The sequence below is a fragment of the Rhamphochromis sp. 'chilingali' genome (genome assembly GCF_963969265.1).
Source record: "Rhamphochromis sp. 'chilingali' genome assembly, chromosome: 7".
In the NCBI taxonomy this organism is placed as follows: domain Eukaryota; kingdom Metazoa; phylum Chordata; class Actinopteri; order Cichliformes; family Cichlidae; genus Rhamphochromis; species Rhamphochromis sp. 'chilingali'.
This window is the reverse complement of record NC_137934.1, coordinates 39124751-39146625: the sequence shown is the minus strand read 5'-3', so window position 1 is coordinate 39146625 and position 21875 is coordinate 39124751. Positions and strand designations below refer to the sequence as shown.

At 41.3% G+C, this 21875-nt stretch overlaps 1 protein-coding gene across 7 annotated transcripts in view; it reads right to left on the bottom strand.

Moving 5' to 3' along the window:
* The window catches only part of osbpl8 (oxysterol binding protein-like 8), a 156723-nt gene that overhangs the window by 42225 nt on the left and 92623 nt on the right, over positions 1-21875 (bottom strand). The window contains exon 1 of one of the 7 annotated variants that reach the window (XM_080887502.1): positions 13060-13169. The exons of 5 other annotated variants lie outside the window; for them this stretch is intronic. In XM_080887502.1, coding sequence (XP_080743628.1) covers positions 13060-13062 — 3 coding nt within the window. In that variant the 5' untranslated portion in view covers positions 13063-13169. Of the gene's footprint in view, positions 1-13038; positions 13170-21875 lie in introns of those variants that run through there. One more of the 7 variants, XM_080887501.1, reaches the window with a different exon arrangement.

Here is a 21875-nt window from a genome sequence, read left to right as displayed (position 1 = left end):
GCAGCTGCAGTGAATAGATCTGGTGTCATGGTCACCGCCGGAGTGAAGCAGGATCCTATATAATCTCTAGTCAGACAAAACAACCATAGGCAGCTCAGTGAGAAGGAAGACGGGGAAAACAGGGCCACTGATTGGTTATTGCTCAGATAATCCTACAGATGAAATCAAATCACAAAGTTCTGATTGGTTAGAACCCAGAGACCTACTGGCTGAGAGGGCAGACGATACTGAGAGCTGCTCACAACAATAAGGGATTAGCAAACTGTCACTGAACGCCAGAGATCTATTAACGAGGCTTTGTGAAGAGGCACCAACAGAGTGCTTTCCTAATTTAATCTTGGCTCAGTGTGCTGTCTTACCATTACACTGAGGCCACTCCCACCAAGTTGCAAACAGATGACCCTCAGTCATTGGGGCAAAGAGGTCAGAGGAATTTGTTCCTGGAAGGCTGGTAGTTTTCTCTAAATACAGCACACAGTCTGATCCCAAAATAAACCACTTTTCCTCAAACTGTCTGTTCAATAAACTCACAGCAACTGTCAGCAGCTTCCGTGACTGACAGTCTTTGTGAACCCGGGGTGAATGCTGTTTATAACAACCTCACCTGGTGATTAGTGCTGATTAATTATGCAGATGAGAGTGTGGGTGGTGGTGAAGAGGCTGACAGAGACACAAAGTGAAGGGCCAGCAACAATCTCCAAGTGATACTAATAGAAAACAGAAACTGCGACAGGCAGCCCGAGAAAGAGTTTTAACAATAAAGCGCACTTGCTGGACCACAGCAAGTGGCAAGAGCACATTAGCATTTGAAAAGCTTTTGTCACTATAAATTGATCATCAAAAAAAGGGTGGTGGGAGGTTTGCATGCACTAAGCTGACCTAAAGCATGAATCATTCAAACTCAAACTTTTTGTGACCAGGTTTTAATATTCTATAAATCCTCAAAAATAATGTCTGTTGTCAAGTTGTCTGTGAGATTTGTACAGTCTGCTGTTTTCCCAGCACAAACATTTGTGTGGAGAATGAGAATCAACAGTGTACAACCCACATCCTCACAGCTGAACTTTTAGTGTCATGAATAATCTAACACGTTCATCTTTTTGGGGTTTCTACATGGAAAACAAAGTGAGGTAGAGATGGAGGAGCACTGACTCAAGTTCAGAGAGATAAAGGATGGAGGGGATTTCACCACACATGAGCCCATTCTGAAAACTCGCAGTTTTAAAGCCAGCAGGATTTTTAGCATTTGTCTGTATTTTGCAGTGCACTGCAATTATTTTACAGATAATCCTCTGTAAAATAATATTCTCACAATCATCATAATTAATATTACACTATTACACTGCTCAAAAAACATCCCAAAACTAAAGGGACACGTTAAAACCACATCAGATCTCAATGGCGACGTGCTGAATACTGATTTGGACTGAGTAATGTGAGTAATCTTGAGACTACGGTGAGAAGCAACAAATCCTCCAGCCATGGCACATTCTGATGTGCCTGGAGGAGTTGGACTACCTGTGCTGGAGTCCAGGTATCACCTCATGCTGCCAGTAGTAACACTGATATGATCCAAATGCAAAACTGATGAGGAGGGAAAAATGTCCTCCACCTGTGAAACCGTTAGTGCTTTGGGAGTAATCTCGTTGTTGCTCCTCTAGTGCCCCTGCTGTTCATTTCTTTAACACCACAAAGCAGCTTTTTTTTTCTACAGTGTATATTAGCAACCTAAAAATCACCTTCAGTGAAGCTATGAGTGACTGTAGTTGCTGAAACACACACACACGCACACACACGCACACGCACAACTTGTATTAGACTTTGGGAAAGCTAGCAGCTGACAACCATGTTTGGTTTGGAAACTTTTGATACTAAATTCCATTCCCAGTCTCGTACACGTACTGTGCTCTAATGCAGCGACCCCCAACCTTTTTTTTGCACCACGGACCGTGTGTCCGACAATATTTTCACAGACCGGCCTTTAAGGAGTTGCAGATTAATACAAGAAAATAAAACCAATACCGGTATCAAAAAAAGAAGATTTATTCATAACACACGGGAAAAGACCCAGGGAAATGGAGTTAACGATTAAAAAAATAACGCTAAAAAACCGATAAAAACCCTAAATTTCACACCCAAGCCTCAACTCTCGCGGTCCGGTACCAAACGACTCACGGACCTGTACCGATCCGTGGCCCGGGGGTTGGGGACCGCTGCTCTAATGCACATTGGATTTTTGAAGCTCATACAGATATCTACATTTGTATGCTGGATATATATCATACCATATCATATATAGCCAGCAATATTTCCTCAACATAAACTTACATTAATGTAAAAAAATATATAATAAAACAATGCATACTATCCAGCTATTTACAGGAGCTCCAGTAAGAGCTCTCTGATGAGCAAACCAAGCAATGTCTGCTGCACCTCCACTGCAGTGACTCTACTCACAGGCCTGAGGAGGAACGTACTGCATATCCACTGACAACAAGATCTGCAATGAGCCTGTGCTGGTGTATTAATGTATGCATTAACATGTGCATCATAAGATGTCTAAAATCCTTCACTAAAGTAGATGGATCTTAAAAGCATGGACATAGATATGTGTACATTTTACTGTCAGTGATATTTCCCATCATTAGAGAGAATAAGTTTCGAACCCATCAGCCTTATATTGCAAGAGAAAAATCATCATCATAATATTTTCATGCGGGTAGTGTTTCAGTTTCCACTGACAGGTTAATCAAAACAGATCTCAGATGAGTTGAGCAATCACAATTTTGTGTGCACGACCGCAGACGCACATGTAATACTGTAAGAATCTGAAGAGTTCTCACAGTCTGAAAATAAAGAAAACATTGGCAGCTATTGCTGCAACAGCTTACTGTGTTTGATTAAGGCAGATGCAAATAAAAAGGTAAACTCCCTGTGACAGCTCACCTAGTTTGATCCCACTGTGGTCTGTTCAGACCTGCAGGCCCAAACACAATAGATGTGCAAGTCAAGCCTGTACTTCAACCTCAGCCGCCGACATAACTGGATGACACCAGACAACCTTGTTTGAATTAATGAAGGAAACAAAGACGGGGGCAACGTTCAAGGTGTCCAGCTCCCTTTTAGAGGGGGTGAAAAGCAAGGTGACATTTTACTGTCTGACTCTTTTCAACTCGTTTTCATTTCAAAGCCAGCAGCTTGCTGTGCCGATGACATGACAAACAAGGACACTGCAGCAGATGCTGTGAGAGAAAACTGAAATACATTTTAACCACAGACACAGAGCAAAGCATCTGGGCTTAGCAAGAAACGATTTTGAGATTATTAGTCTTTAATAAATTAAATCAACTTTCAGATAACAGTAACAGTATGTGGTTAAAGTCTGTATAGCCAAATATCCAACATTTAAGGCCTTGCGTCTGGGGAAGAGGCACAAACTTAGAGACAACCCTAATTTTGTCCATTTCCACATTTATTCAGAACAAACCCAACTCCTACATAAACGGAGGCAGTGCATTAAGAACACTCAGGCTTATCTACACAACGCTGGGAAACAAATGCTCATCCATATTCATACAGCTATAAAAGGTGATGATGTAACTACCTAAACAGATTCCACCCAATCAGAACGCACCAAACCTAGACAGGAAACATGGCCCCAAACCCCGTCTCTGCCTGTGAAAGGATGGAGTGCTAATTCAGGATAAAATGCCATGGCATATTACATAATGTTAAAACATGACTCGCAGCAAGTTCTGACCCAGTTTCTTTTTAGCAGCAAGGAGAAAAAAATACCAACAGTTTTTTCCCCTATATCTGAAAGGCACCTTTAGTTACTAGAATCAAAATACAGCCTAAAACTCTTCTATATAATCTATATAATGAAAAAAATCCACAGCCTGTATGTTAGACGCCACAAAGGTGTTTGTCACTGAAGAAAGACACAATTACAGAGGCTAAAAATCTCAATAGGGAGCGACAGAGACAGAGCTGCAGGTTTCCAGGTGCTAGACTGCTGCTGGATGGCTGAGTCATCACTGGCAGCTATTTTTAAAGCTCCACATAGCCACTGTTACTGTATGAAACTTTGTTTATTTTGTATAAAAGCTGATATTTTGAAATGTCACATGCACAACTCATGTCTGTCGATGTGTAGCCTTTATATTGCATTTATGTAATATATATTTATATTGCAAGTGTAACGTGTGGCTCTAAAATCTCTTATGTTCCACTGTGTTGTGATATAGTTGTGATATGAGGCCATGGCAGGGTATTTACATAAACTTGTCCCGTTCATACTATACTTAACAATTCCTCTTTATACAAATATGCTGGTTTAGCTCAATAACACAATCCAGAATTCTATTCCTCTTGATTCAGCTAATATGTTATCAGACAGAGGCTTAGAATTAAACAGCACAGCACTGATTTATAATTGTGTCAGCAGGAATAATATTGTTACGATTTTAAAAGTACTGGAGATTACTAAAACTAAAACATCTCTGAGCGTTTCATAAATTCAATTGCACCATTAACATACATACACATTTTATTCAATTAAGAACGAGCTTAGCAATCGAAACTGTGAGTTTCTCCATTTGAATGTTATGCTTTTGTTTTTTCCAACAGCATTGTGCATGCTATTGCAGTGCACACACGCACACACTCCCACACAGATAGGATTTCTCTAACCCCGATAGCAGGACCGAGCAGAGACTGTCCTTCTAGCTCCTTTTTGCTGTCCACTGCTCTCCACTCACCAGCTGCCTCATATCCTCAAACCCAAACAGTAAAGCTGTGGGCTGTAAAAGCAAAACAACAAGCTGAAAGACATCAAAACAACTGATTACTAAATAATTACTAAGCACGCCAAACCTGAAGAGCTGCAAACAAAACTCATTATTTAATTTTCAGGAAAACCACTGCATGCTTAAGACATGAAGTGAAGAAAAACCTTTCATATTAGCCATCACAGCTAATATGGAACAGCAGCTGTTGTGACTCTGGCTTAATCACTACTGTTAGATTAGAAGCTTTGCCAGCTGTGTATCAAACTAATGGTCGCGTTCACACTTATACTACCCATAGTGTATATCAGCAAAGGAGTTTCGAAATGCATGTGCTAATGTGCTTTCAGCAATTCAAATAGTTTACTAACTGAAGAGTTCCTCATAAAAAACACCTCACCCTCTTTTCCCAGAACTGTGCTGTCTATAAAAACCCTCCCTCAGCCAATAAACTGCAAATAAAACTCATCATTTATTATCAGGAAAACCACTGTATGGTTATCACATTTCTTATTTGTAGACTCTGCAACTGAACAAAACTAAACAGTCTGGTTCTTAGTTCACTGGTTAGTTTCTTTAGCCAGTAAGAACCAAGTCTTAAAATGATTCGATTTTTATTCCAATGTAACAGCACTTTGTGTCACCTGTGGTTGTTTTAATGTGCTTTATAAGTAAAGATGGATGGATGCAGTATATCAGCAGAGCGAACAGTTCAAATTTTGTTGCAATGTGCCAGTCATCATAGATAAACTTTACCAATAAAATGCTAAGTCATCACCAGACAATAGGCAGTGGTTTCAAAATTTCTGCTCTCCACACAGACAGCATGCAAACCAGTTTTTACATAATGACATTAAGATATGCATTTTTAAAAGATTAACCTCATACAAGCTGGTTCGTGCCAAGTCCTATCCATCATAGACTGCTGTATGAAAGAATGTAAATTCAATTAAAACCTAATTCCTGACGTGATAAGCACTAACTGAAACCTCCTGACGTTCAAACACAGAGGACAGCAGGAACAGCACTGGAGCCATTTAGACTTCAGGTTCTGGGAAAGTAGAAAAACACTCCAACTGTATTTTGCTTAACAAATGACCAATTTGTTGATTAGCAAATTATATTTTTTTAATGAATTAATTAACTGCTCTAAAGTAAAACTCCCTGAAGGGAACAACCTAACAGGTTCAGGGGTTTTCTAGTAGACGTCCTGATGGACGGTAGAAAGAGTCCTGTTACATTAAACATCAAAGCAACACAGAAGCACTTATTCTAATAACAGGTTTGTTTTGTCTCATAAAATGATTTCAAAAGTGACTTTTTTTTCAGAATGCAAAGCCAATTTCACTGGATAGTTACAAAGTTAGAAAGTGCGTTCATTAGATCTGCTTACACTTAGTTTGCTCCTCGTTTACAATAAAGAGGTTTCTGGGCTGCCTCAAGTGATTGATGGAAGAAATATCTGCATAAAGAGGAGCAGTACAATAAAATGTTACATCATAACAGAGTACTTCACATCTCATTTGTGCAATACACTGTTTAATCATGTAAAATATTCTAAGCTGCAATCTAATGAAACTCAAATATCCCTTCTGCAGCAGTCTTAGTGTGAAACCACTGCAGGCCAGCACGCAGTCCTGTCAGAGTATCTTCAAAGTCTGGCACATCTGTCAGAAAGTCCCTGGCTAAAGGCCGACTTCAGAGGTAGAGAGCTGCAGTATGGGATGGTGCTCATGGGTGCTGACCAAAGGGTGGCTTATTTACAACTGGAGTGGAACTACAGCAGGCATCACAAATGAAACGTCTAATGGTATGGGCTCACAGAGATCTGTATGCACTGGCCAAGATACTGCCAAAGTAAGGCAAGAGCCAAGCCCATAACCTGAATTTACAGGGTGAGCCAAGGTATTTATTTCAGTAAAGAGGGAGCAACCATCATGCAAGTCTGTTAAAAAGTGAATGGCAAATGTTTTATTGTTTCATCTGTGTCAATTCCACAGAATAACCAAAAGCAATTGGGCAGAATGAATGATGACCGTGCAGAATTTCCTTCCTGGTCAATGATGTAATTGGAACATCGCTGCTAAAACTAGTCCGTTTTTGTTTACTGCACTTGATTTCCACATGCTCAAACACAGGTGTATAATCCTTCTGTTTAATGTTTTGGGAGAGCTGTAGGTGTTAGGCTTACATACTAGAAAGAAAGGTGTGGACAAAATGATGAACACTGCGTGCTGGGATACAGTACCAATGCAGTTTGAAACCTGTTTAAGTCGGTAGCTTTTCAACCCTGTGATAGGGAGCAGGTGTGGAGACCCACAGGGCTGCCTGACAGTGAGGCTGCTCCTGTTAATTACCCTGTTGAAACCAAGCCGTGTCATTATGCCGTCTTTAAGTACATCTCTGTGCCCTGGAAATTCTGATATAGCTCAGAATGAAATACATGCTCCTCTAATGCCTTGCCTGATGCTAATCATGTAGTGGAGCCAAGCTTTCAGACAGATGTAACAGAAGCTGCTTAGAATGGCTGTTGTTAAAGTCTGAAACTGTGGACTACAGCAGACGGTGTGTAAAAGAGACCCAAAAAACAAAACTGGGGATAAAAGTTCTTTGCATTTGGCACTTTGAGGAATGTAAATATTAAGCACAATACTGCTATACAGTGGGGCAAAAAAGTATTTAGTCAGCCACCGATTGTGCAAGTTCCCCCACTTAAAATGATGACAGAGGTCAGTAATTTGCACCAGAGGTACACTTCAACTGTGAGAGACAGAATGTGAAAAAAAAATCCATGAATCCACATGGTAGGATTTGTAAAGAATTTATTCGTAAATTAGGGTGGAAAATAACTATTTGGTCACCTCAAACAAGGAAAATCTCTGGCTCTCACAGACCTGTAACGTCTTCTGTAAGAAGCTTTTCTGTCCCCCACTCGTTACCTGTATGAATGGCACCTGTTTGAACTCATCATCTGTATAAAAGACACCTGTCCACAGCCTCAAACAGTCAGACTCCAAACTCCGCCATGGCCAAGACCAAAGAGCTTTCGAAGGACACCAGGAAAAGTATTGTAGACCTGCACCAGGCTGGGAAGAGTGAATCTACAATAGGCAAGCACCTTGGTGTGAAAAAATCAACTGTGGGAGCAATCATCAGAAAATGGAAGACATACAAGACCACTGATGATCTCCCTCGATCTGGGGCTCCACGCAAGATCTCATCCCGTGGGGTCAAAATGATCATGAGAACGGTGAGCAAAGATCCCAGAACCACACGGGGGGACCTGGTGAATGACCTGCAGAGAGCTGGGACCAAAGTAACAAAGGTCACCATCAGTAACACACTACAACGGCAGGGAATCAAATCCCGCAGTGCCAGACGTGTTCCGCTGCTGAAGCCAGTGCATGTCCAGGCCCGTCTGAAGTTTGCCAGAGAGCACATGGATGATACAGCAGAGGATTGGGAGAATGTCATGTGGTCAGATGAAACCAAAGTAGAACTTTTTGGTATAAACTCAACTCGTCGTGTTTGGAGGAAGAAGAATACTGAGTTGCATCCCAAGAACACCATACCTACTGTGAAGCATGGGGGTGGAAACATCATGCTATGGGGCTGTTTTTCTGCCAAGGGGACAGGACGACTGATCCGTGTTAAGGACAGAATGAATGGGGCCATGTATCGAGAGATTTTGAGCCAAAACCTCCTTCCATCAGTGAGAACTTTGAAGATGAAACGAGGCTGGGTCTTCCAACATGACAATGATCCAAAACACACCGCCCGGGCAACAAAGGAGTGGCTCCGTAAGAAGCATTTGAAAGTCCTGGAGTGGCCTAGCCAGTCTCCAGACCTCAACCCCATAGAAAATCTGTGGCGGGAGTTGAAAGTCCGTGTTGCTCGGCGACAGCCCCAAAACATCACTGCTCTCGAGAAGATCTGCATGGAGGAATGGGCCAAAATACCAGCTACTGTGTGTGCAAACCTGGTAAAGACCTATAGTAAACGTTTGACCTCTGTTATTGCCAACAAAGGTTATGTTACAAAGTATTGAGTTGTATTTTTGTTATTGACCAAATACTTATTTTCCACCCTGATTTACGAATAAATTCTTTACAAATCCTACCATGTGGATTCATGGATTTTTTTTTCACATTCTGTCTCTCACAGTTGAAGTGTACCTCTGGTGCAAATTACTGACCTCTGTCATCATTTTAGGTGGGGGAACTTGCACAATCGGTGGCTGACTAAATACTTTTTTGCCCCACTGTAGATACAGTGAGGAACACTGGAACTCACGTTTTGATTTTCTATTGATGCTACTGAAAGTATTCAAATTAGCTACTAGCAGTTCCTCTTTGCAATGGCTCCACGAATATAGAGAGAACCACTGCAGGAAGTTCAATTTTGAGACTTGAGTTATTCTGATTCTAAAAACATCATTAAGTCCGTGTCTTAAGATGTGACTGTGTTATGATTCAGAATGAGTCTGACTTTTGACTCAGTCTTCCCCTCGCCTCAAAATCTTTCCGTCCACTTACAAGCTACAGTTACTGCCTCATATTATATGAACTCAGTGATGTAAAATAACAATTGTACGCCAAACAAATGCTTGGATCAGTGCAAACCTGACAGCTTTACGTAGTTTAAGTAGTGACAGTGTTGCAGAACGAGTCTCTTAAATGTTTGCCATTTTTAGTATTTTCTCAATATTCCATTTAAAACACTTAAATTGATACTTAGCAGGCAATGGCTTTAAATATTACTTGATAGACAGTAATTTCCAGATGGGCAGAAAACAACAACTGGCTGATCAACATAGCTTTAAGTGCTGCTTCACTCTAAATGTTGTTTATGATAAAGCAGAGTTTACAGTGTAGACTGCTGAATATATTCAGCACACCACTGGATTTTCAACATTTTTTTAGGGTCAAAATTCGATTTCCACACAAAATAGCATGCCTTGGAAGATGCTCAATTGCAATTAAATGTAAGCTTTAACTTCTACTCGAGATAAACTGAAGTAGTGTGTGACACAATGGAAATTGGAAGCAATGCAGGGTCAGACAGGAAATCCATACAGAGATAATTCTAAGCAGAAACACTGGAGCAAACAGGAAGAATCCCAGTGCGTTTCTGTTCATCATCCTGTCTCTCCATTCCTAACTCTAAGTCTGATAACAACCCCTTGTAGGTGTCGCAGAAGTAAGTAGATTAAAAAAAATATCGGTTTTACAATATAAAGGAGTTTATACAATCATGTTGGGAGATGGGGGAGAAATGTGAAACCTGATACAGGTGATCAACAGCATTTCATGAAATTGTAGCATTTCATCACGCAAGTCTTTAAAACTGGGAAAGTGGGGGTGACTGGGTGGATTTCACACAGAATGGAATCTCAGTTTTATCAAGCCCAGAGCAGCAGGGAGGTGAAAGGGAGTTCTTATGATAGACCGACATAACCAGCACCAATTGATTAGTTAAGTCCTGTCATTGAACACCTAGTTCTTCACTACCTCAGCATCTTAAAAATCAGTTGTTCCAAACACAGGGTAAATTATTGAAGTTATTAAAAAAACAGCACATCACAAACCTGAAGGAGGGTGAGGCGGACATAACTTCATAGGCCTGTTGAAAGTTGACTTAGGTAAAACTGCATTTCTGAAATTGACCCAGTTCCCCTTCGTCACAACAAACGTCCAGCACATTTCTACTAGCAACCACTAACACTACCTGCTTCTTTGTAAAATGAAAACGCCCCAGGACAAAAATGTAAATACAGTTTGGTAAAGCGCCTTACAATGTGAACAATGTAAATATCAATATTTATGTTACTGTATCAGGCACCATGGAGCCCAACTGGCATTAGCCATATAATACTAGAATTAGCAGCTCCACCAGTAGCGTCCTGTGTTTTTCACAGACGAGAGCAACATCATTCGGCATGACCAGTTTGGTGGTACGTCAGTGATTGTCTGGGGAAGCATATCCATGGAGGGACAGCACCCTGACTGCAGCTATCGGGATGAAATCTTGAACGCACTGTCACACAATACACTGGGCAGTGTGTTCTGAGTTACTCCTGGACAATGCCTGACCTCATGTGGCTAGAGTTCCTGGCAGTTCCTGGAGAATGATGGAATTGATACTACTGACTGGCCCCCATTAATGCCTGACCTAAATCCAACAGAACACCGGGACGTTATGTTTCAGTCCATCTGATGCTGCAAGGCTGCACCTCAGACTAGGGCTGTTCGATATAACGATATATATCGGATGACGATATAAAAACATCTATCGTTTCATTTTACGCTATCGTTTGTTTCGTGGTGTCGCAAAATAAACTGTTTACGGCGATATTTTTTCATGGTTCTGATGGACACTGTAGTGGCTATATTAATTAGTTAAAGTTCTCTCTTTCTCTTATATTTAATATAACCACACTACAGATGGACAAGCGCCTGTTTTTATGCGTTGTCGTTAGCAACAACGACGGTAAAACCATCGCGTGTCCGCTTGTTTATGTTCCACATAAACCTTTCACAATAAAGCTCAAGATCCTGTTGAGACTTTTCAAAATAAACTGAATCATGTGAAAGAGCAGATTATTTACGGATGAGAAGTAAAAAAGAGCCGCCAGGTGCTAAAAAAATAAACCTTAGACTCAAACGTTAGAACAGGCTTCTCCCCGCAGCACGCCGTGTAATAAATACTCACAAAGAAAACGGCGCCGTTACAACTTATGTCTAAAAATGTATCGTTTCATGCATCGGCTAAAACACTCGACTCCAGGTCCACGACGTCCAGCTGGAAACACTTCACGCAAGTCGAGCTGCCTGAGATTCACAGATTTTACAGAAAATGTAACATTGTTGTGATTTATATCGTTATCGGACGATAGATGTCTTATATCGGGATATGAGATTTTGGTCAAATCGCACAGCCCTACCTCAGACTGTTCAGGAGTTCAGCCCTGGTCCAGATCTGGAAGGAGATCCCACCAGACACCATCCATCGACTCATTAGGAGCATCCCCAAATTTTGTCAGGCATGCATACAAGCACGTGGGAGCCATACAAACTAGTGAGTACTATTTGTTGTTGTGGCCCACTGAATTTTCATTCCCATCAAACGATGTGGCATCCTTTAGTTCCTCAAACATTACACTGTCCCATTGAGAATGGGGGGGAAAAAAATCAGCGTTTTCCAAGAGTTTCTTTAATTTTTTTGATCAGTGTATTTATCTGATAACGCTAGAATTTGAGTGATTTTGGAATTGGAAAGTCACTTAAGACCTCTGTGTAATACTCGCTAAATGCGCGTTCACAATTCATTCTTTATCCTGTTTCTTTATTCTAAGATCTGGCTCCAGACGCCAGCAGCTGTTCAGAATGAACAAGCTCAGGGCTTGGCCAGTACTGTCAATCTGATTACACTCACTCCAGTCCTAGCTGCCTGCAGCCCTTGGATAGCTCCAAAACTCCCACAGGGTTTCTTTTGCAGGAGGGGAATATAATTAAACAGAAACACAATCATTCCTGGAAAACACTGCTGTTACATAACTCTAGTGCACCAATACATAATTGGGTAATTTGCCTTTAAATGAGACACACACATGGTCAGACAATTAAGAATCTGGTCTGCCGTTTCTGCTGTTAATTGATCTGACTTAAAGAAAAAAATGCTTCATTGTGATCTCATTGTAGGCCTCATTAGGGTTTTAATTGGACTTGAGAGGGTTGCATTAAGGAGCTATTATGCTGTTATAATGTAGTTGTATTCCTGCCTGTGGCTTGCTTGCAAGCAACTAGAGTCAGCCCCCCTCCCATCATTAGGCTTGAGTGGATCCATGCTTCAGCTGCAGCAGCCTTCCTTATTCTTACACTTGAGAAGAAATCTGTGAAGACACATACTGAGCCATCTAACTCTTCATTACAGCTCCAACAGAAGCAATACAATCTGAGTTGGCTGTACCCACAGCCCTTGAGCAAAGCACGCAGTGAGAGTTGGCCTTCATTCAGTGACAACACACTAAGTAAACAAACAGAGTGGAAACAACAAGGCAGGCTCTTTGTTTTTGTGTGAAACCTTATCACAAACAGTTACATGTAGAGCTTCAAATTACTTACTCTTACTGCAGCAGTAGTTCAAAGAAACAAAGCATCTTCTAGATCAAAGCTCTTCTAAAGCGACACTGTGATCAACTGTAACTGCAACCAACCCAGCAGACACACATGCAGTGTTAAGGTTCACTTACAGAAACAAAGGAAATGCGTACCATGTGTCAGTCAGCAGAGGGATGTGAGCTTGTCGCTGCTACCACGTCTTGATCGGACTAAACCTGGTACAACAAGCCACTGAGCACAGCCCGTCTCTGTCTCCCACACACACACACACACACAAACCAAACACTAAAGGGAGGAGACAAGGCAGCACCGAGAACAAGCATGCAAGAGAATTTAAGCCTCTCTATGATGAACGCCGTTTCCTCTCTTGGCCAGTCCTTTTCTTCCTCTTCTCATCACTCACAGCCTTCAGTAAAATTCTTATTGTCCCACTCAAGCATTACATCGCAGGCATTTATTTACTGTGTCATGAGTGCTTTTATCTATCCTCAAAAGCACTCATGACTGTCTCTCTTGATATCTCACCTTCCATCTTCACAAAAAAACATGAAACAATGTTTTTACTCTCCGTTTTACAACAACGCAAACATGTTTTTCAGCCCAACATCATCTGACTGACACGCAAAGCAGCAAAGCACCCGCACAACTGCAAAAACAAGGAAGTAGGCTGTCTTCTGTTTATAAAGGACTGAACTGGCAGCCACAATTAAAACGTAGTGCGCTGAAGCAGTTATTGCAGAAAGGCATGCATCCCCTCGAGCGTGGCTACTGTAACCACACGGCTCTTCTGCACCAATAAACCAAAGTGCCGATTTCCGAAGCCATCGTGGAAAATAACCCCAAAGGAGGACGCACACGCGCACGCATGCACGCACGCGCACACTCCAGTTTCAGTCTGATTGCTGTGGCATCTTCAGTAAGCGCAAATAATCTGCAAAACAAGACTCAGCCAAACAGCTTCCACGCCAGTCTCATCAGCAAACGCATTTAGACTTGTCCAGTGTCTCATGAGGTCTGCAGCGTTTACTTCATAAATACTTCGACATCTTTGCAAGTAGCCTAGAAGAAGGTTTCAAAGGTTGAGCGATGGGGGGGGGGGGGGGGGGGGGCAAGTACAGTCAGCAGTAGCTGCTGAACAGAGCCTGTTGTGGTTCTCATCTAATCTGTTGCTAGCTAGCATGTAAACCTTACTGGTGACAGGACAATATAACATGGGAAAAAACAAACTTAATGTGGGTGGAAACTTAGATGTGCCAACAGTTTTTCCCCACCCTCTTCTCTTTGGCAAGTCACAGTGCTCACAGGCACATTTTTATTTACAGTTATTTACAGATATACCAATGTATCTGTTACATATAATATAATACATACAGTGGGGCAAAAAAGTATTTAGTCAGCCACCGATTGTGCAAGTTCCCCCACTTAAAATGATGACAGAGGTCAGTAATTTGCACCAGAGGTACACTTCAACTGTGAGAGACAGAATGTGAAAAAAAATCCATGAATCCACATGGTAGGATTTGTAAAGAATTTATTCGTAAATCAGGGTGGAAAATAAGTATTTGGTCACCTCAAACAAGGAAAATCTCTGGCTCTCACAGACCTGTAACGTCTTCTGTAAGAAGCTTTTCTGTCCCCCACTCGTTACCTGTATGAATGGCACCTGTTTGAACTCATCATCTGTATAAAAGACACCTGTCCACAGCCTCAAACAGTCAGACTCCAAACTCCGCCATGGCCAAGACCAAAGAGCTTTCGAAGGACACCAGGAAAAGTATTGTAGACCTGCACCAGACTGGGAAGAGTGAATCTACAATAGGCAAGCAGCTTGGTGTGAAAAAATCAACTGTGGGAGCAATCATCAGAAAATGGAAGACATACAAGACCACTGATAATCTCCCTCGATCTGGGGCTCCACGCAAGATCTCATCCCGTGGGGTCAAAATGATCATGAGAACGGTGAGCAAAGATCCCAGAACCACACGGGGGGACCTGGTGAATGACCTGCAGAGAGCTGGGACCAAAGTAACAAAGGTCACCATCAGTAACACACTACAACGGCAGGGAATCAAATCCCGCAGTGCCAGACGTGTTCCGCTGCTGAAGCCAGTGCATGTCCAGGCCCGTCTGAAGTTTGCCAGAGAGCACATGGATGATACAGCAGAGGATTGGGAGAATGTCATGTGGTCAGATGAAACCAAAGTAGAACTTTTTGGTATAAACTCAACTCGTCGTGTTTGGAGGAAGAAGAATACTGAGTTGCATCCCAAGAACACCATACCTACTGTGAAGCGTGGGGGTGGAAACATCATGCTATGGGGCTGTTTTTCTGCCAAGGGGACAGGACGACTGATCCGTGTTAAGGACAGAATGAATGGGGCCATGTATCGTGAGATTTTGAGCCAAAACCTCCTTCCATCAGTGAGAACTTTGAAGATGAAACGAGGCTGGGTCTTCCAACATGACAATGATCCAAAACACACCGCCCGGGCAACAAAGGAGTGGCTCCGTAAGAAGCATTTGAAAGTCCTGGAGTGGCCTAGCCAGTCTCCAGACCTCAACCCCATAGAAAATCTGTGGCGGGAGTTGAAAGTCCGTGTTGCTCGGCGACAGCCCCAAAACATCACTGCTCTCGAGAAGATCTGCATGGAGGAATGGGCCAAAATACCAGCTACTGTGTGTGCAAACCTGGTAAAGACCTATAGTAAATGTTTGACCTCTGTTATTGCCAACAAAGGTTATGTTACAAAGTATTGAGTTGTATTTTTGTTATTGACCAAATACTTATTTTCCACCCTAATTTACAAATAAATTCTTTACAAATCCTACCATGTGGATTCATGGATTTTTTTTTCACATTCTGTCTCTCACAGTTGAAGTGTACCTCTGGTGCAAATTACTGACCTCTGTCATCATTTTAGGTGGGGGAACTTGCACAATCGGTGGCTGACTAAATACTTTTTTGCCCCACTGTATAATATGCTGAATAAACCTAATTTCTGTTTACTTAAATATATTAAAAATAACATAAAATTGAATTACTTTTGATTATCTTGAATTTATTATTAATTATTTACAAATTAAGTTAACAGGACTTCAGAGTACTTGTGTTACAACCCCAGGTACTACTACTTTACAGTCATCAGTACAGTCCACTCCCCCCTCTAAAAACGTTTATAACTTTCTATTTTAACAGTTCAAACACCAAATATATCTTAAACGATCATCCTAATGAAAATAATTATCAAACATTTTAGCTCTATGAAAATTTAAAAAAAAAAAAAAAAAAATCAGCAAATAGGCGAATTATCCGAGTTATGTTCCACAGAAAAATCCAGGAATAGGTGAATTCACGAATACTGAACCGCAAATCGATGGAGGTCGCTGTACAATTAAAGAAAAAAGAAAAAAGATGGCTTCTTCCTTTTTCTGTACTCTCTGTACCTCTACAAACTTAATGCATGGATGCTACATACACATGTTAACACAGTGTGCAGAGCATCATTCTTGTGCTTTTAGAATAAAAGACAGCGTTGCTTACTAGTGTTAAGATAGTATCAATAACTACCAGCCTGTCAGGACCCAACTCTCAAAGACTGGTTGGATCGGTGGTTGAAATTCTCCCCATTCCTCCCCATACCTCTCTGAGGGAAGATAAGTGAGTCTGTGTCTAAGCATTTCTGAATTAACACCAGCCCAATACGGTGATCGGTCACCTACGTGGAACTGAAAAGCAACCAAGGACTGAACTTTTTCTTCACATTTGATACAGCACTATTTAGGGCACATTCTATGTGAAAGACCAGATGCCACACTGTGAATGTCTTCCAGGAGAGAGAGACGTGCAACTTATTAACCCAAAGATGTGAGGAACTGAAAAAGACTAAATTAGAGTAAGAATACATCTGCTCCGAAATCTGGAAATAACCTTTCAAAGAAAAGTGGTGCACATGAATAAAAAAAAATTAAAAAAAAGCTCTGTCATAACAGAGGTAGCTGATTGTATATGTTGGTAGTCTTAAGGAGGCAGTCAGCATGTAGCCTGCTGGGAGAGATGACTGTGATTCATAAGTCAGGGTTCAAAGTTATTTTCAGCTTCACAAAAAACGCCTGTTTCTCTCACTTTGCAGTTCAAATAGTGGAAGCAACCAGAGTCTTACGCAAAGAGCATGAACAAAGTCAACCAGCTCTATCGAACACACTCAGACACGTAAAACTCATTTGCTGCACTGGCCATTAAAATTAGACCAAAAAGTTCATCTGCAGACAGCGTTTTCTCAAAGAAGAAACAAAGCACTCTTTATACTAGAGACACGAGCTGCACTGTTAACCCATTAATATCATTTAAGAAATCTGGTTTTACAGGGTTTTTTTACTCATTTTTTTTCTTAAGAAATGTTCAGAGATCGTTTTTAAAAGAAGCAGAGCTTTCTAATGACAATTTTAAAAACTTTTTTTAAAAACTCACACACATTAGTTTTATGGGTAAAGACACGATTGTTATCGGTTTGAATGTAAATCAGGTTTCCCATTGGTGATGACTCTATATGTGGCACTTGTAGAAATCAAACATTTCAATGTTTCTCTTAGCGAAACTTCTTTATGGAGCCTTTAATGTAAATAGTAGTGACAATTCAAATATTAAATGTTTGGGTTTTTCCCACAGTGAAACTGTGAAGTTAGCTTTACTGTTTCAGTCTACTCCTTAACATGAAATGCAAGCAAGCCTGTAATTATTACTTGTTTTTGTTTTTTTGTTTGTTTTTTTGTTTTGTTTTTCTTTTTTTTTGGGGGGGGGGGGGTTCTGTAACCTGTCAGAACACTACATTACTTCATGCTAACAAAGCTACTTCTTACCTGACAGTTTGCATCAAAAATAGAAAACGTTTGAACAGGATTAAGGAGTAATAGTAGCTCCAAAACTACATGCAGTCTGTGGTATATGTTCAGCGGTGTTATCAAAATTCAGATCTTAGACAAACACAGACACAAACCACTCGCTAAAGAACTCAGGAAATGACTATATAGGAAATAACAGCCCTCAGTACAACTTACTACTTACTGCTAAACTCTGCTGAAAAGCTCTGTTTGTCAGCAAACTGCGTAAGAAGGCCTGACATAGTGAAAAATACTCAACTCAGTATAAAAACAGACTGGTTAATGCTTCACATAAAACTATGCGAAAAAAATGTCTTCAAACACCGATATGACACACGAGAAACTGAAAAAAAGGGTATAATTGTTAGAGTGAATTGTTAAATGTTGTCATTTTATGCTTGCCAACTCTGATGAAAGGAATTCCACTGTCCTTCCCCCCAGATTCTCAAGGTTCTGGGTGGGGGGGGCTGTAATGTTTTATTGCAGATGCATCCTATCTGGAAGATCTGCTTCTTGTGATGTTGCTCCTGCTTTTATGACCCTTTGGTCAGCAGGAGGTAACACACACACATTCTTACACACACACACAAGCACACACACATTCTCACATAACACACACACACACACACATTCGTACAGAAGTTCACACATATACATACAATGCCTCGTCTTAGAACCATGCGGCCGTTGCTTTGCTGTGATGTGTTTTGTGTGAACTGTCTCTCAATAAAAGGCAGTGAGAGAAGGCCGCCGTCGGGGTCATTTTCGTGGTGGACACAGACGAGGCCTCCCTTGCGCAAGTAATCGATCGATCGACTGTCTTGTTTTCTTCATGATGAATAAGTCACTAGCATTAGCGGGGCTTGTGGAAACACAGACCCAAAAATAATGTATTCATTTAACTCTAATGAACTCTGTGAATCTACTGCTAACAAATTTTAAGCCCAAGCATTGATTCAGCATCTAGAATACTCAATAGGGAGATATTTTTTCTTTGCATGGGTCGTCTACCAATGGGAAGGTCGGCAGATCGATCAACGGCCCTTATACGATTTGCCCTGATGCATCCATTGGAGTGTGAGTGTGTGTGAATGTTAGATAAAAGTGCTTATGTATATATATAAATATATATGCACTTTGAGTGCTCAGAATTGAGTAGAAGGCTGCTATACCAGTAGCAGACCACTTATTTATAAGTAACCTTCAGTTCCTCTGATTGTTTTTCCACTTCACTTGTTCTTTGTCTGTTGAAAACAAAGGCTATAATTTGCACTTCAGTGGTCATAACAACAACGATCTGTAAAAGTGCCATGTATCATATGTGACACTACACAGGACTCCGAGGACAGCTGCCACTCTTCTAGCATCATAACTACAGCTCATGAGCAGACAATCAAGTTGAGGAAGTCGATACTCCAACAGTGGTGTTCACCTGTTTGTCAGTGTGCACACCAGCAAAGAGGAAGGGAAGCTTTATCAGTTTAGAAATCAGCTACAGCTGCCACATCATCTTTTCAAAGTTACTGTTTTTTTCTAGCTTTCAGTTTCAGTTTCTGAGGTCAACGCTGTGAAAGATGAGCTCGCTTTTCCTGTTTACTTTAACCAGTTTGTTTTAGTGGTGACAATGTGTTTAATCAGCCCACGCTGTCACCTCTGCTCTGTCAACACCACCCTCATCTACACAGTGATGCTTACAAAGTAAGGCAGCCTCAGTTCCTCACTCCCCAAGAGGAGCCTGAAGCCAATTTTCACCTCTGGTTCCTTGAAGCCTCCTGTTGCTTCTTCCTCCTGTGACATTATGTGGCATTTTGGATTTCGGTACAAAGAGTCTCTATAAGCTCTGCTAGTTGAAATCTTTTCATCAGAGCCGCTCTGTTTATTTTGCCGATACCTGGGGCAAAATAAATATTCCTGACTATTAGTCTGAACAGTGTTCTGAACGAAGCATAATCTGACTTTGAACTTGCATTTGAAGTCAGGGCTGTGGTGGGCAACTTTCACAGCTGAAAGTTTAAACAACTGAAGGTGCTGTTTACATAGGTGCTCATTCCCTTAACTTACCAAAAGGCTTTTTTTTTTCCGACTGGTAGGAAATTTAATCAGTCAAAAGCTTCAGGATAACCTAGAACTGGAAATCTGAACGTATACATACATATAGAAACAGCTGGAAAGTGTTTCCATTGTGCAGCTAGTATCGGTACACTAATGTTCACTAATTGCAGTCAGTTACTATCTGTTCATGATAAGAGACGCATACTTGCTGGTGCAACATAATGTGCCACACAGTATATGTGACAGCGCTAGTGCTATGTTAACCAAGTTCTCCCCTGAACACCCTGCTCCCTCAAAAGTAGATCAAAGTGGTTCAGCGACTGTGCAGGGCTTCCTGACATGCATGAGAAGAGTTCACTAAGGGCTTACAGCATCTGCAGACTTTTATTATCAAAGTAAGAAACAGGGTGGAAGCAATTTTGACCGCAGTTATATCCATACATATTCACGTTGATACAGGCAATTTACTATTTATGTAGAGAAGAGGAGCAGACACTTTTGTAACTGCGCTGTAAAGGGTTAATGTTACTCTCTCCCCGTGTAAACCACTGATGGTGACTGAAAAGATGAGTCCAGGGGGTACACTGCCCCTTACCCAGTGTCAGTTAAAGAGAGTCTCCAAAATTTAATTGTTCATAATTCAAACATCTTTGCTTATTACCTTACAAAATGGTGAGATGGTTTTTTCTTTAAACATTCATGTTGGAGTTGGCCTAAATTTCTAAATTGTGCATTCTCATTGGCAACTAAGAGGCTCAGTTGTGGGGGAGGATTGGGGAGTGGTGCCATGCAAAAGGCCATGAAATAAATGAGCTTTTTCTCATTCATTTCAAATACCTTAGCTGGTGATCTCTGAGCCACAGACTCTCTTCTTCTACCTCTGAGCTACCTCAAACCCATTGTTCAACTGCATAATGGTTGTTGTGCCTTTTCACTGCTGCCTATTATGACCAGCAGGTCACCAGTGCTTTCATTTCAGTATGTACAATGTAAATGACAGCAGACTGGATGACGGTGGATGTTTGAAACAGGAGGGGGTGGGCTGCCATAAACATTCCTGAAGTGTCTCCTGACTGTGAGGATGTCAGAGTTAAGGGAGAAGCGGCAGACACCCGGCATGCTTCCCAGAGCCTTTCATCTGGGGTTGGGAGGCACCCTTTTCAAGCAACAGCGGGATGAGCCTGCAGCAAAGTACATCCCACAGTTTAAGTCTCACACCATTCTGGCACTGTAGTCACTTATAATGTGTGATGAAGTGATAACACGCAGCCCCAGAAGCTCAACAAAGCAAGTTTATGCCTAAATCCCAGAGTAGTACAGATTCATTAAATAAAATTCACTTTTTAAAGAACAGCAGTTCAAAGCCAATATTAAAACATGGCTTTCAAACTAATTTATGCATCAGCAGTTTTATTATGCAGTCCCTAAAACAGGCTGTGAGAAATTAGCTTGGGCTACTAACAGCGACTGAAGGTTATCAGAGCTCACTCCCACTCTTTGCAAGAATCAGAGAAGTAAGGCAGGGCTTTTAGCTCCGCTCCCATTCAGTGGCATTGTGTTTCACTGTATGTGGAGGCCTGTGGGAGAGATAGCCTCCACTCTTGTCACCCCAGTTATCTGCAATCATAATTGCCCTCCTACTGGCTGCAAAAATGGCTGCTCAGGATTATGACTAAGGTGAAATGAAAGGGCAGAATGAGAACAGAGGATAGAAGGGGTGTTTTATGAGAGCGGGGGGGGGGGGGGGGGGGGCGCTAGCTACCTGACACTATTATGGAGATACAATTTTCATTGATTTTTACTGTCTCTATCAACAATGATCTTATCCTAATACACCAAACAAAAATATGTTTATGCATATGACACAAATGTATATGCATATATTTCTTCAGGCTGTGACTGGATTTCACCCTGCTTTCAAAATAGTTACTAGGAAGTTAATAGATTACCGGACTGTGATGATCTAACATCTGTCCGTTAACTAAAGCTGCAGTTTTAAAAGGCCCAGCAAATAGCATGATAATGTTTCAAGGCACAC